This window comes from Pempheris klunzingeri, chromosome 3, assembly GCF_042242105.1.
Source record: "Pempheris klunzingeri isolate RE-2024b chromosome 3, fPemKlu1.hap1, whole genome shotgun sequence".
Taxonomy (NCBI): domain Eukaryota; kingdom Metazoa; phylum Chordata; class Actinopteri; order Acropomatiformes; family Pempheridae; genus Pempheris; species Pempheris klunzingeri.
The window spans coordinates 3,378,701-3,391,440 of NC_092014.1; the positions used below are offsets into that span (position 1 = coordinate 3,378,701).

General features: G+C 44.5%; 1 protein-coding gene across 1 annotated transcript in view; it reads left to right on the plus strand.

The window, feature by feature from the left end:
- The window catches only part of LOC139199044 (cell adhesion molecule CEACAM1-like), a 43,721-nt gene extending 34,123 nt beyond the window's left edge, over positions 1-9,598 (plus strand). The window contains exons 7-12 of the mRNA XM_070828052.1: positions 3,234-3,491; positions 3,912-3,999; positions 4,085-4,139; positions 4,365-4,519; positions 8,833-8,907; positions 9,472-9,598. Of these exons, the coding sequence (XP_070684153.1) occupies positions 3,234-3,491; positions 3,912-3,999; positions 4,085-4,139; positions 4,365-4,519; positions 8,833-8,907; positions 9,472-9,490 (650 nt within the window). The 3' untranslated portion in view covers positions 9,491-9,598. The remainder of the gene's footprint in view (positions 1-3,233; positions 3,492-3,911; positions 4,000-4,084; positions 4,140-4,364; positions 4,520-8,832; positions 8,908-9,471) is intronic.
- The last annotated feature ends 3,142 nt before the right edge of the window (positions 9,599-12,740 follow it).

Sequence of the window (12,740 nt, forward strand, 5' to 3'; positions counted from 1 at the left end):
CATTGTTTTTACCAGGACTAAGGAGGAAGTCAAAAAGGGTGTTGACATCGGAAAAGAATGCCTTTTATTCATTTTCTGTTTAGAGGACTTTTTGTTGACACATAAGATGCACTTTTCAGGAATTTTGTTGACACCTCAAGTCCCCTCACTTCACCTGAAGGCTGCTCCTGCTTCAAATGCTCCACAATCATTCTGGTCCCCAAGAAACCCTCTACCGCAGGATTAAATGACTACAGGCCCATCGTCCTGATGTCTGTGTTCATGAAATCCTTCGAGGGGCTGGTGTTGTCCTGCCTCTGGGATACCACAGGCTCTCTGTTGGGCACTCTGCAGTTTGCCTACCTGGCAAACAGCTCAGTGGATGATGCAGTCAAATTAGAACTGCAATACATCCTGCAACACCTCAACTCCTTAGGGGAGTCCCAGCCCCCACTCGTCAGTGGATTATGATCCTGGATCCTGATAGAGGGGAGGCAGCAGGTGAGGCAGGGGGACATCACATCCAGCATCCTGTCAATCAACACTGATGCTCCCCAGAGACGTGCGCTCTTCCCTCTGCTACTCTCTGAAAACAATGTGCAATAATCCTGTTACACCAAACATCCAGTGCACTGCATTCATTCTTGATTTTATTTTTGTGCTTTATACACACAGTTGCCAAATATAAATCTGAGCACACTGTATGTACTGTATACATCCATATCCTAAATATCCTAAATATTTTCACAATCTAAATGTTTGTGTTTATGTTTATATTGTCCTTTTCTTTTGCTGTATGTTCAGTGGAAAATATGATGTATTCCACTTCAGTTGAATGCATGATTTGGAGCTTTTTATGACAATGACTGCAGATAATTGGTGTGATGATTGAGGAATTTGAAACTTTGCTTTTGCCCCCAAACCGTACTGGTTGTATGATACAGTTTGACTTATTAACTGACTGTTAACTGAACTGACTGTTGTTCATTTTGATCCTGTGTACTCTGTGTTGCAGTGGCACAAGGTCCAGAGGGCTGGAAAGTGACTTACTCTTCTACTCAGATCTGCGCTGTAATAGGATCAGCAGTGGACATGCACTGCACCTTTGAATACCCACCCATGTGGAATGAAAACGTTAACACTTTTTTGAAATCATTCTGGTATGTAACACAAAGCTCTGACCTGAAAGAAGACTCGGCGTATTCAGGTCGTGTGCAGTATCACTCTAATGAGAGCGACAGCACAATGACAATCAGTGATCTGAGGGAGAGCGACTCAACTGTGTACATCTTCAGATTTATAACAAGTCAAGCGGGATTTTATGGTGTAGGTGGAGTCACTCTGTCTGTCACAGGTAACATTTGTATCTAAATATAATATAATATAATAATAAAATGCTGTGAATGTTTCTGTAAGTCTTTGAATGTATGTACGAACATAACTAACATGTCTGTTCTTTCTACACATATTCAGATCTCCGGGTGGAGGTGACGGGATCACGATCACGTTCACTTTCACTAAAGTGTGTCAGCAGTTGTCGAGGTCGTCCTTCCTACATCTGGTTCGAGAATGGACAGACAGTTTCTAAAGGCACATATTATACTTATTCAGACCCTGCACATAACTATTCCTGTGCTGTCAAAGGATACAAGGACTTCCCCTCTCCTCCAGTGTGTGAGTTTACTTACAGTCTTCCACTGATATAACACCATCTGGTAGAGCCTTTAATCTCTTGTACTGCACCTTAACTGCGTGTAACTCAGTGATATTTGGTGATTCGTTGTGCAGAACAGGATGAAAACCAAATCTCTGGCCAATGAGATTACACACACGTCATATAATTATCTGTTATTCATCATTTTCACTGGTGTTAAGTCTGTGAGGTTTATGCATTTAAGGTTTACACACACACACACACACACACACGGTGCAGCAGCTGCAGTGTAATCACAATAATGACTGAAAGAAGATGAGGGAAACTTCTTAAAGGACCACCGCTCTCCTTCATTGTGTGTTTACGTGAACTGTTGTCCATTTAAAACATGTTCCACTGCAAAAACTCAACCTCCTCTTCAAATTAAAAGTTAAATGTGTTCATGTTTTCTCTTTCAGATGCCCCGAGGATTCCCTCTGTGTCAGTGAGTCCCTCTGAGATAGTGGAGGGCAGCCCAGTGACTCTGACCTGCAGCAGTGATGCTAACCCACCAGCTACTTACATTTGGAACACGAAGGGAAATCCAGATCCTGCACCTCTGAGTAAAGAACCGCAGCTTTTCTTCGGTTCCATCCAGCCCTCTGACTCTGGAGAGTATTTCTGTATAGCTGAGAATGTGTTGTCATGGAAGACATCTGAATACGTCTTTATTAATGTGAAATGTGAGTAAAACACACATGATAACTACATGGATCTTCAGGGGACACAAACCATCAGTTACCCTGAAAACCTAGCAATGATGTTCATGTACAAGTAGTTTGTTCTTCCCCATACATTTTTTGGACTGTAGAAAAGGCTAACCATACAAGTTTCCTTCAGTTCAGCCTCCTGCCTGTCACAAAGCCACCTCAAGAGTTTGAGATGCTTCCACACGCAGAACTATTACTCATATCAACACAACACGTAGCACCAAAAAAAAAAAAATCCTCATTTTTGTTGATGTATTTTATGTTTTTTCAGATGGTCCAAAGAATGCATCTGTGTCAGTGAGTCCCTCTGCTGAGATAGAGGAGGGCAGCTCAGTCAATCTGACCTGCAGCAGTGATGCTAACCCAGCAGCTAACTACACCTGGTACAAGGAGGACCAGGTACTGTTTCAGGGACAAGAGGGAAGTTATTCCTTCACGTCCATCAGCTCCGAGGACAGAGGGATCTACTATTGCAAGTCTCAGAATCAGTATGGACAGATCATGTCATCGTCTCTATCAGTAGATGTCCAGTGTGAGTATTAAACAGAAGCATATCTGGTTTCCTCGTGATTAAGTGGCATATGCTCTGTAGCCACAGTGTACTTGGTATTTTTTGGTACAAATCTACTCACAATGTCCAGAGAAGTATTGTGAACTCATTGTTTAGTTGTTTCAGTGGTCTATTTGTGTAGGTTGACAGACAACGATGGCTCTGAAAAGGCAAAGCACAAGTTTTTGTTCACAAAACTCATGCCCTCAAACAAAAATGCAACATTTGCCATGTTAACAATTAATACGTACATCATCTTCTGATGTGAATAACACATGTGGTCTCTTTAAATCTCCTCCAGATGCTCCAAGACTTCCCTCTGTGTCAGTGAGTCCCTCTGCTGAGATAGTGGAGGGCAGCTCAGTCAATCTGACCTGCAGCAGTGATGCTAACCCAGCAGCTAACTACACCTGGTACAAGGAGGACGAAGACTCACCAACAGCATCAGGACAGATCTTCACCATCACTGACTTCAGAGCTGAACACAGTGGGAATTATTACTGTGAAGCCCGGAACAGTAGAGGACGCCATAATAACACCTTACATCTGGCTTTGGCAGGCAAGTTAAGATATATTACATTGTCCATCAATGTCAAGTGTCAGTGATCCAAGACAAAGAACGCAGAGTTCAGTCCAGTATATTATAAATATAGCTAAATATCAATATTGTTATCCAGTATTGGTCCGTCTGTGCAACATGGGCCCACAGGCCGAGATATTCCACCTGTACTGAGCAGGAAATAAATGGATGGAATATGTCTTTTGACTGTTTTGCCATATCACTCCATAGGACCAGTGGGCTGTAAATCAATCAATCTTTAATTCACAACATTAACATTATGTCAAAACGCTTTCCATAAAGAGCAGAGTCTAGACCAAACTCTTTAATTAAGAGAGAGACCCAGTGATTCAGGAATTCAAGATGAAGGATTCAAGAATCCCCACATGACTGTAATCAACTGTCTGTGCTTCCTTTTAGATAAAAGATTAATGAAATTAACAGCAGTTGGAATAATCGCTGTTGTTCTCCTGGCTGTCGTAGCCCTCTTTCTACTCCTGTGGATTAGGTGAGCAGTTGTGATTTCACAGATTATTGAAAATGAGTTTGTCTAAAACATTTGATAATCTTTTTAAATTAATTCCTCTCCCTAGAAAAAAGCCTGAGGAGCCTGAAGAGCCTGAAGAGAGACCAGACAGAAGGGAACAGGTGAGAATGGTCGTGTATATTATTCTAGTAAAAAAAAGAAAATCCACTCCTGTGCAGTCTCATCTTGGATGTAATAGATTCCCAGCACATCCTGAAGTTTTCTCACTTTCTGCCTGCCGTTGTTTTGACCTTCACTGACCTGGCTGCAGTCCTCTGCAGGAATCACATGAAAGACCTGCTCATGCAAAATGTGTAGCTGCGATTAATTTGGATTTACCTGATCAGGAAAAGCCAGAGGAGCAGGATGAGCTTCAATATGCCTCCATCCACTTCTCCAGCGATCCTCTCTACTCCAACATCAGATCAGTTCAGCTCCTCCGACACGCCGAGCAACAGGAAGTCGTTGAGTATGCTGCTGTCAAGTTTAAGGCTCCTCCGAGGTGAGCATCACTGCAAGATTAAACTGACATAACTTAAATTATGCATTCAGCTTAAATGATGAACGCTCTGATTTTACGTTTTTGCTATCACAGTTGAGATATGATGGGAATGCGCCTGATTTTTCTGAACCAGAGGTCAAGAAACTGAAGAGGATCCGGCTGCGTTGTGCAGCACAGTCACCTAAACCCAGTGATCACAACACGGATCGCATTTATTTGTTTCTTTTTAAGATTTGTATTCAAGCAGATTTTTAAAACAGAGTTCTGCTGGCGGGCCTCTCCAAGAGTAAACCGTAGAGACAATCATATATCTCAGAGAAGCTTTTTTTGATAGCCTACATTCAACTTTTGCAAGTGCTCACCTTGTCTTTTTTCCTTTGCGTGAGTCAGCTGTGCAGAGGATGTAAAGTATTTCATGACTTCATGCATTAAGCTGTAAATATAGTTTGTGTAAACATGCTTTTTACGGCCACCTGATGAATGAAAGGTCAGTATTCAGTGAGCTTTTATCCTTGGCTTGAATTGATCTCCAACCACTTGTCTTATTTTATATAGATTCTGATATTTTATGTAAATTTTATAAGCTGCGTCACAAGTTTCACACATGAAATGAAGTGAAATATAGTGCAATGGATTCTATGTGGCATTAAACACCATCTGCATGTTGATAATGTGATATTTTTTTTAAAGTAAATCTCCTTTTGATGGGGTAATTCCGTGTATAGCACTGATTTTATTGGATGCAAATAAAATCAGCTTTCTGAGTTAATCATTGTGGAATGATTCATCCTCATAGATGCATAAAACGTTCTTGTTGAGTGGAAACCTACTCTAATGATATACTTTAATGATATTATGGGGTATATTCTAATCGCTGTGAACTGCCGAATGGTTTGCCAGAACTTCCTTGAGGCCACGCGAAAGTCCTTCTCCGTAGCCTCCCCAAACCACGCGAAAGTCCTTCTCCGTAGCCTCCCCAAACTCCTCCCACACCCGGGTTTTCGCCTCAGCGACCACTGAAGCCGCAAACTTTCTGGCCCCCGATACCAATCTGCTCCTTCAGGATGATCAGATCAGATCAGATGACACGACCACAAAGTCGATCATAGATCTTTGGCCTAAGGTGGTCTGGTACCACGTCCACTTATGAATCCTGAAACCTATGAAACCTGCCTGCTGTGAGAATCCCTCTCACCTCCGTCTCCGTCAGAAGTGTGAGTTCCGTGCCTCCTCTGTCTCATTCCTGGGATACATCGTGGCTGAAGGAAGTATCCAAATGGACCCAGCGAAAGTTTCTGCAGTCACCTCCTGGCCTGTTCCTGACTCCCACAAGCAATTGCAGCGCTTCCTGGGGTTCGCCAACTTCTATCGTTGCTTCATACGCAACTACAGCTCTGTGGCCGCTCCTCTCACTGCCCTCACCAGCTCCAAGATACCAGTGGTCCCCCGCCCGCCCATGAGGCATTCCAGATCCAGAAGTACAGGTTTACTTCAGCACCCATCCTCCAGATACCTGACCCTGATCGCCAGTTCGTGGTGGAGGTGGATGCCTCAGATCTGGGGGTAGGAGGCGTCCTGTCCCAAAGGTCCGCCTCAGATCAGAAGCTCCACCCCTGCGCCTTCTTCTCTCTGCGCTTGTCACCTGCAGAGAAGAATTATGACATTGGGAATAGGGAACTGCTGGCAGTAAAGATGGTCCTGGAGGAGTGGCAGCATTGGTTGGAGGGCACCAAAGAACCCTTCGTGGTTTGGACTGAACTCTTGTCAGGCTCGCTGGTCTCTCTTTTTTACCCGCTTCCACTTCACCCTCTCCTACCGTCCGGGGTCCCGCAATGCCAAGCCTGACACCCTGTCTTGGCAGTTCCTGAAGGGAGAGGATTCTGTTGAGGGGCCTGCTACCATCCTCTCTCCCTGTGTCATCGCCGCCCTGACCTGGGATATCGAGGAGAGAGTGAGGGCCGCCACCGAGGGTCAGCCTGGTCCCAGCACCTGTCTGACCAACTGCCTGTACGTCCCAGAAGCCCTGAGGTCGGAGGTTCTGAATTGGGCCTACACCTCCAAACTCACCTGCCATCCGGGTTCCCAACGAACGCGAGACATCCTCCTCCAGCGCTTCTGGTGGCCCACCGTGGGGGAGGACACCCGAGAGGCCTGCCCCATCTGCAACCAGCACAAAGCTTCCCATCAGGCCCCAGCAGGACTTCTTCAACCTCTTCCAGTCCCTCATCGGCCCTGGTCTCACATATCCTTGGACTTTGTCCCGGGCCTCCCTCCTTCTGATGGGAGAACAGTCATCTTCTCGGTGGTCGACCGATTCAGCAAGATGGTCCACTCTGTGTCCCTGCCCAAACTGCCATCTGCCAAGGAGACTGCTCAGTTGGTCCTGCTCCACGTTTTCCGGCTGCATGGTCTCCCTGTTGATGTGGTGTCCAACTGGAGTCCTCAGTTCTCTCCGGTCTTTTGGAAGGAGTTCTGCAGCCTGATGGGAGCCACTGCCAGTCTCTCCTCCAGGTTCCATCCCCAATCCAAAGGGCAGACAGAGAGGATGAACCAGGAGATGGAGACAGCCTTGCGCTGCATGGTCTCCCAGAATTCATCTTCCTGGTCCCAGCAGCTCCTGTGGGTGGAGTATGCCCACAACTCCCTCACCAGCTCCGCCACAGGCCTTTCCACCTTCCATTGTGTGTATGGTTATCAGCCTCTGCTCTTTCGGGCCTGGGAGAGAGAGGTCTCCTGCCCTGCTGCTCAAGCCTTCATCCGCCGTTGTCGTTGGACCTGGGCCCAGGCCCTCCAGCACTCCGTCGGTCGCTATACTGCCTCTGCCAACCGGTGGCGTTCTTCAGCCCCAGTCTACCAGGTTGGGCAGAGGGTATGGCTGTGCGCCCGGGACCTGCCACTCCAGGTAGAATCCAAGAAACTGGCACCCAGGTTCGTTAGCCCATTCCCCATCCAAAGAATCATCAGCTCGATGGCAGTGAGACTGAGCCTTCCGCGCTCCATGCGCATTCATCCCACCTTCCATGTTTCCAAGGTGAATCCCTCTGTCGCCGGCGGTTCCACCTCCTCGATGGGGGTCCAGTCTTCTCTGTCAGACGCCTGGTTCGTTCTCGTCGTCGTGGGAGGGGACTTGTGGTATCTGGTGGGTGCATCAAAGGAGTGTTATTAACGATTGTGTCAGTTTGGTATTTGTGTCTGTTTATCTAAAGGAATCAGACCTGGGAAAGCATGACCTAGGCAGGAGTGACCTGACCTTTGCCTCCTTATCTGGACACAGAGAAAAGCAGATGTTTATGTTACATTCCTTTGCATTTCAACAAAGACACCAGATGCTGAGCTAGGTGGTCAAGAAGAGTATATAAGGTGACCACAGAGTGGGCTCACGAGGAGACGAGGACAAAGGCAGTAGATTTGGCTAGGGGTTATGCTTTCTGTTCCTACAATTGGCTGAACGTCTTCTCAGGCCTCCATGGTGCCTGTTAGACTACTGACCTTTTTGCAATAAACCTATTTTTATTCATTAAGTCGTTGTCAGCGGAAGTTTCCTTTCATCAGCTGCACATCATCATCATCAGAGAAGATACGACAGACTCCAGTACCTCGTCGACTGGGAGTGCTACGGCCCTGAGGAGAGGTCCTGGGTTCCTGCTCGCCACATCCTTGATCCAGACCTCATCCTTTGTCAGGAAATATAAGATGAACAGGATGAACAAAATGCTACTACAGTTACCCTGAGTGGGTGAGAGGGGGCTGAGATGGTTTGTGACCACAGCTTTCAAAAAAACAGTGGTTAAGCTACCGGCTGTACTGCAAATTGTCACATTTATACTTTTTTTAATGCAAAACTTATAAATAGTAATAGATCTTGCTTCAAGGCATCATATGCAGACTTGATTATTATGTGGTGCATTATTTCATAGTCGTGGTGGTGAGTTTTCAGTGAAAGTGTAAAGTGACTTCTGCAGGAACTTGGTCAAGTTGTTCACTGCTGAGAGGATTAAAGGAACACTTTTTAGATACTCAAGTTTGCCCTCATTTACAATAAATCTCTTTTAACAGCAAGCCACGAGACTGGCGTCCCATTCTGCTAAAAGAAACAAGTCATATTCTTGGCTGTATTCTGGCGTCGGGGTCATCATGCATGGTAATAATGTGAAGAGGAAGGAAGTCAGGTTTATTTTAACAGCCTCCTCCTCACTCTCCAGACCACAGAGAAGACACTCCTTCTATATTGCCAGTAGACATGTTTAAGGTGACTTCTGTTTCTAGCTTGTGCACGTTAATTACTTACATTTGTGCTCTGTTGTCTCCAACAGAGGTGAGAGGAGCAGCTATGGGTTTAACAGCAGCAGCAGCAAGAGGAGTTGTTGTCTTCCTTCTCTCTATGCCAGGTATGTGAGCTCAGAAATCCAAACTAATTTAATCTCAAAATAATCTCAGCTCAAAAGTCCACTGATGGACCTTTTTGGAGGATTAAAAACCAGCTTTTTTTGGTCCTTTAATCTAACTGACGGTGAGGTCCTGTTATAATTAAGGATTAACCTGCTGGTTGTTTTCTGGATTGGATCAACTGCTTGTTTGGTTTGTTAAAAATTCTGACAACAGAGGGAAATGCCGCCATAATTACTGTTACTCACTCAGAGACTCACAATTACTCGGAGCCCTAAGTGACACCTTCACAATGCTTCTTTTGTCCAACCAATAGAACAAAATTCTATATTATCTATGTTTGTTACGTTTTGTGGACAAAAATTGACTTGTAACAAGAGTAACAAGAACAGTATTTCCCTCTAAAATGTGGTGCAGAAGAATTAGAAAGCAGCCTGAAAAGAAAAGACTTCTCAAATTTCTACTTGAACAGCACTTTATACCCTTATACCCTTCACTACATATCTTGGAAATCTCGTATGATGTTATGATAGTGTTTGTAGCGTCTGCTGTGCTCTGTGTTACAGTGGTACAGAGTCAGTATGACTGGGGAGTGACCTTCACCTCTACTAACATCTGTGCCCTGAAAGGATCAACGGTGGAGCTACACAGCACCTACACACACTCGTCCAGAGCAAATGTTGAGAAAACATTATGGTTCACTAAATTGAGTTATGGAACACCTGTGGACCTCAGAGAAGACCCAGAGTACGCAGGTCGTGTGCAGAACAGCTGTTATGAGAAGAGCTGCACTTTGACAATCACAGACCTGAGAGACAGCGACTCAGCTGAGTACAAGTTCTGGTTCATGACAAACCAACCAGGTGGAAGATATACAAGTCAGACTGGAGTCACTTTGTCAGTCACAGGTAACATTTTCATTGTAATTCATCTTTTGTTCCAAATTTTGAATCTGAGCGTAATGACTGCTGTGTGTGAACGTTTGGTCACACTTTTGTTGTAAAGGTGATTGTTCACACTCTCTCTCTCTGTTCAAGAGAGTCAGTTCAGTTATTCATCGCTGAGAGAATTTACAGAACAGTTCTTTAGATGCTGAAGGGTGCCCACAGACTTTTAAAATAGGGAGATGGTTTGATGTGGAAGATACGGATTTGGTGCCACGGGCCACAAAACTCTCTCATTCTGCAAAACAACAAATAACTCAATGTCTAGGTGATATACTGACATCCAATTCGCAGTGCATATTAATAACGTCAAGCAGAAGGAAGTCTTCTGTCTTAACTGTCTTCTGCATCCTGCTCATCGTCCTAACTACAGAATATTTGAATATTTCCTGTCCAAATCTTCAAGATGAAGGTGATGGAACTTTGAATGCATGATGAAGAAAAAGCTGAAGAAAAAGGTCCTTGTGGCTTAAATATGAAATTTAGGTCACATACTGGGGGCCGTAGCTGTAGGATTTCTTTTATTTATTTATTTTTTGGGAAGGCTGGTGTTCATACAGCTGGGTGCAATGCTGCTGACTGCCTCCACATAACCACAGGTGTTGTAACGCCCTACTGACTTCGTGCTTCTCAGTGACAGAAAATTTACATTAAAGTCACGTCATGGCAAATCAGTCGGCTGTGAATGAAGAGCACTCGACCTGACTGAAGGCTCATTAGTGAAATTATCTTTAAGATATGTTGTTCCCAAGAGGCCAGTGTGAACACCCACGCTTTGATACAGTGACTGTGTTTGCGTATTAACATACACTGCTCACAAAAAGTTAGGGATATTTGGGTGAAATTTATGGAAAATGTAAAAAGTTCATGCTACAGTGATATTATATCATGGAAGTAGGGCATTTAAGTAGATGTATGCACTGGTGAATTCCTCATCTCAAACAATTTATTGAAACAAAAGCCAACAACAGTGGTGGGTATACCACAACACAAAATGTCAGTGTCTCAATAACTTGTCATGAGTCCTTGAGCATCAATTACAGCTTGACAACGACGTCTCATGCTGCTCACAAGTCTACTTATTGTCTGCTGAGGCATGGCATCCCACTCTTCTCAAAAGGCGGCCCTCAGGTCATTGAGGTTCTGGGGTACAGCGTTACGAGCCTCTACACGGCGACTCAGCTGATCCCTTAGGTTTTCAGTGGGATTCAGGCCTGGAGAAAGCGCAGGCCACTCCATTTGAGGCACCCCAGTCTCCAGCAGCCGTTCCCTAATGATGCGACCTCAATGAGCTGGAGCAATGTCGTCCATGAAGATGAAATCAGGCCAGTGTTGCTCATACGGAGGCACAATGATGTTTATGTCGATTCATGGATCAAACACCTGTTGTGAATTTTGCCGTTAAGCTTCTTGTTAGAGAACAGCAACTTGTGCACAAAGTACTGAATCATTGAACAGTTGGACATGTGCATTCAAAGGTTTAGAGAAGGTCACATTAAGTTCACCTGGAAAGGCTATAATGGTTGCTTTTCTGGCTCCCCCTGTCAACCAATCTCTCAACCTAAGTCCAGAATGTAACTCGCATAGTGTTCAATTCTATTATAAAACTGCCCCTCAGACAAAAAATAGACATATAGATGTATGATAAGCAGCCAAGCTTCCCTGTGGAAACGACAATGAAATGGAAAAATATGTCCCAGTTGGGAAAGATTGTGCATTTTTTAACTGACTCATGTTGAACTTATATCCTTCCTACAGGTTCTTATCAGCCATAATAATGTTCAAAGAGTTTGTATGCTCTAATTACCCTCTTTGCCGTAAAAATACAATGTTCTTTTAAGTATATATTTTTAAATATGTGCAAACTCAGCACAGACTCAAACAGACGTGCATCAATGCAATGTTTTCAAATTGTTTTATCTTTCAGGTGTCGGTGGACAAAGCTGCAACAGAGTGACTTACACTCACAGAAGCATCTGTGCCCTCAAAGGCTCTTCAGTGAACATTTCTTCCACATACAGCAGTTATGAAACTATCACATCAAAACTCTGGTTCAGTCCTGAACGTAGTCATCAGTGGGTTTATCAGTCACAGCCTGAGGACCTAAGTGAAGACCCCCAGTATGCAGGTCGTGTTCAGGTCCTTGAAACAGAGGGAGGACGCTCCACTCTGAGAATCACTGAGCTGACAGAGAGAGACTCAGCCCAGTATCACTTCAAATTCACAGCAGGAAGCTTTGAGTGGAGGAGCAGTTTACCTGGAACAACTCTGACTGTCACAGGTACTGATGAACACAACCTGATGGAGACACACCAACACAGGAGATTTAAACACACCACACATGTTGATAATGATCAACCAGCATGTGTTTGTGTGATTACTGTTGTATAAAGACATAAATACACTTATCAATGCTCACTATTACTTCTAGGAAATGTAGCTTTGGTGTTGAGGTGTATGTACATCATCATCAATTTATTTTTTTAAAGCCGGTGATAATGTTTTTTCTTGTTTCATATCCAGCTCTGCAGGTGCAGGTGACCACAGTAACACATCATCAGCATTATACCGAGGCAGAGCTGAAGTGTAACAGCAGCTGCAGTCCAGCTGGTCGTCTTTCCTTCGTCTGGTTCAAGAATGGACAGAGAAACACGAGGGAGGAAACTTCTTCTTATAAACACTACTTTTATCCTGGAGACAGCTATGTCTGTGCTGTGGAAGGACATGAGGATTCCCACTCTCCTCCAGTGTGTGAGTTCTCAACAGTCTTCTACTAACATGACACCATCTAGTGGAGCCTTCTGACTACATGGATATTAAATATGGAGGCTCCGACTGTGACTCCTCAGCAGCTCTGGTTTAAAAATGCTCATATAATTGTTTTATCTTTC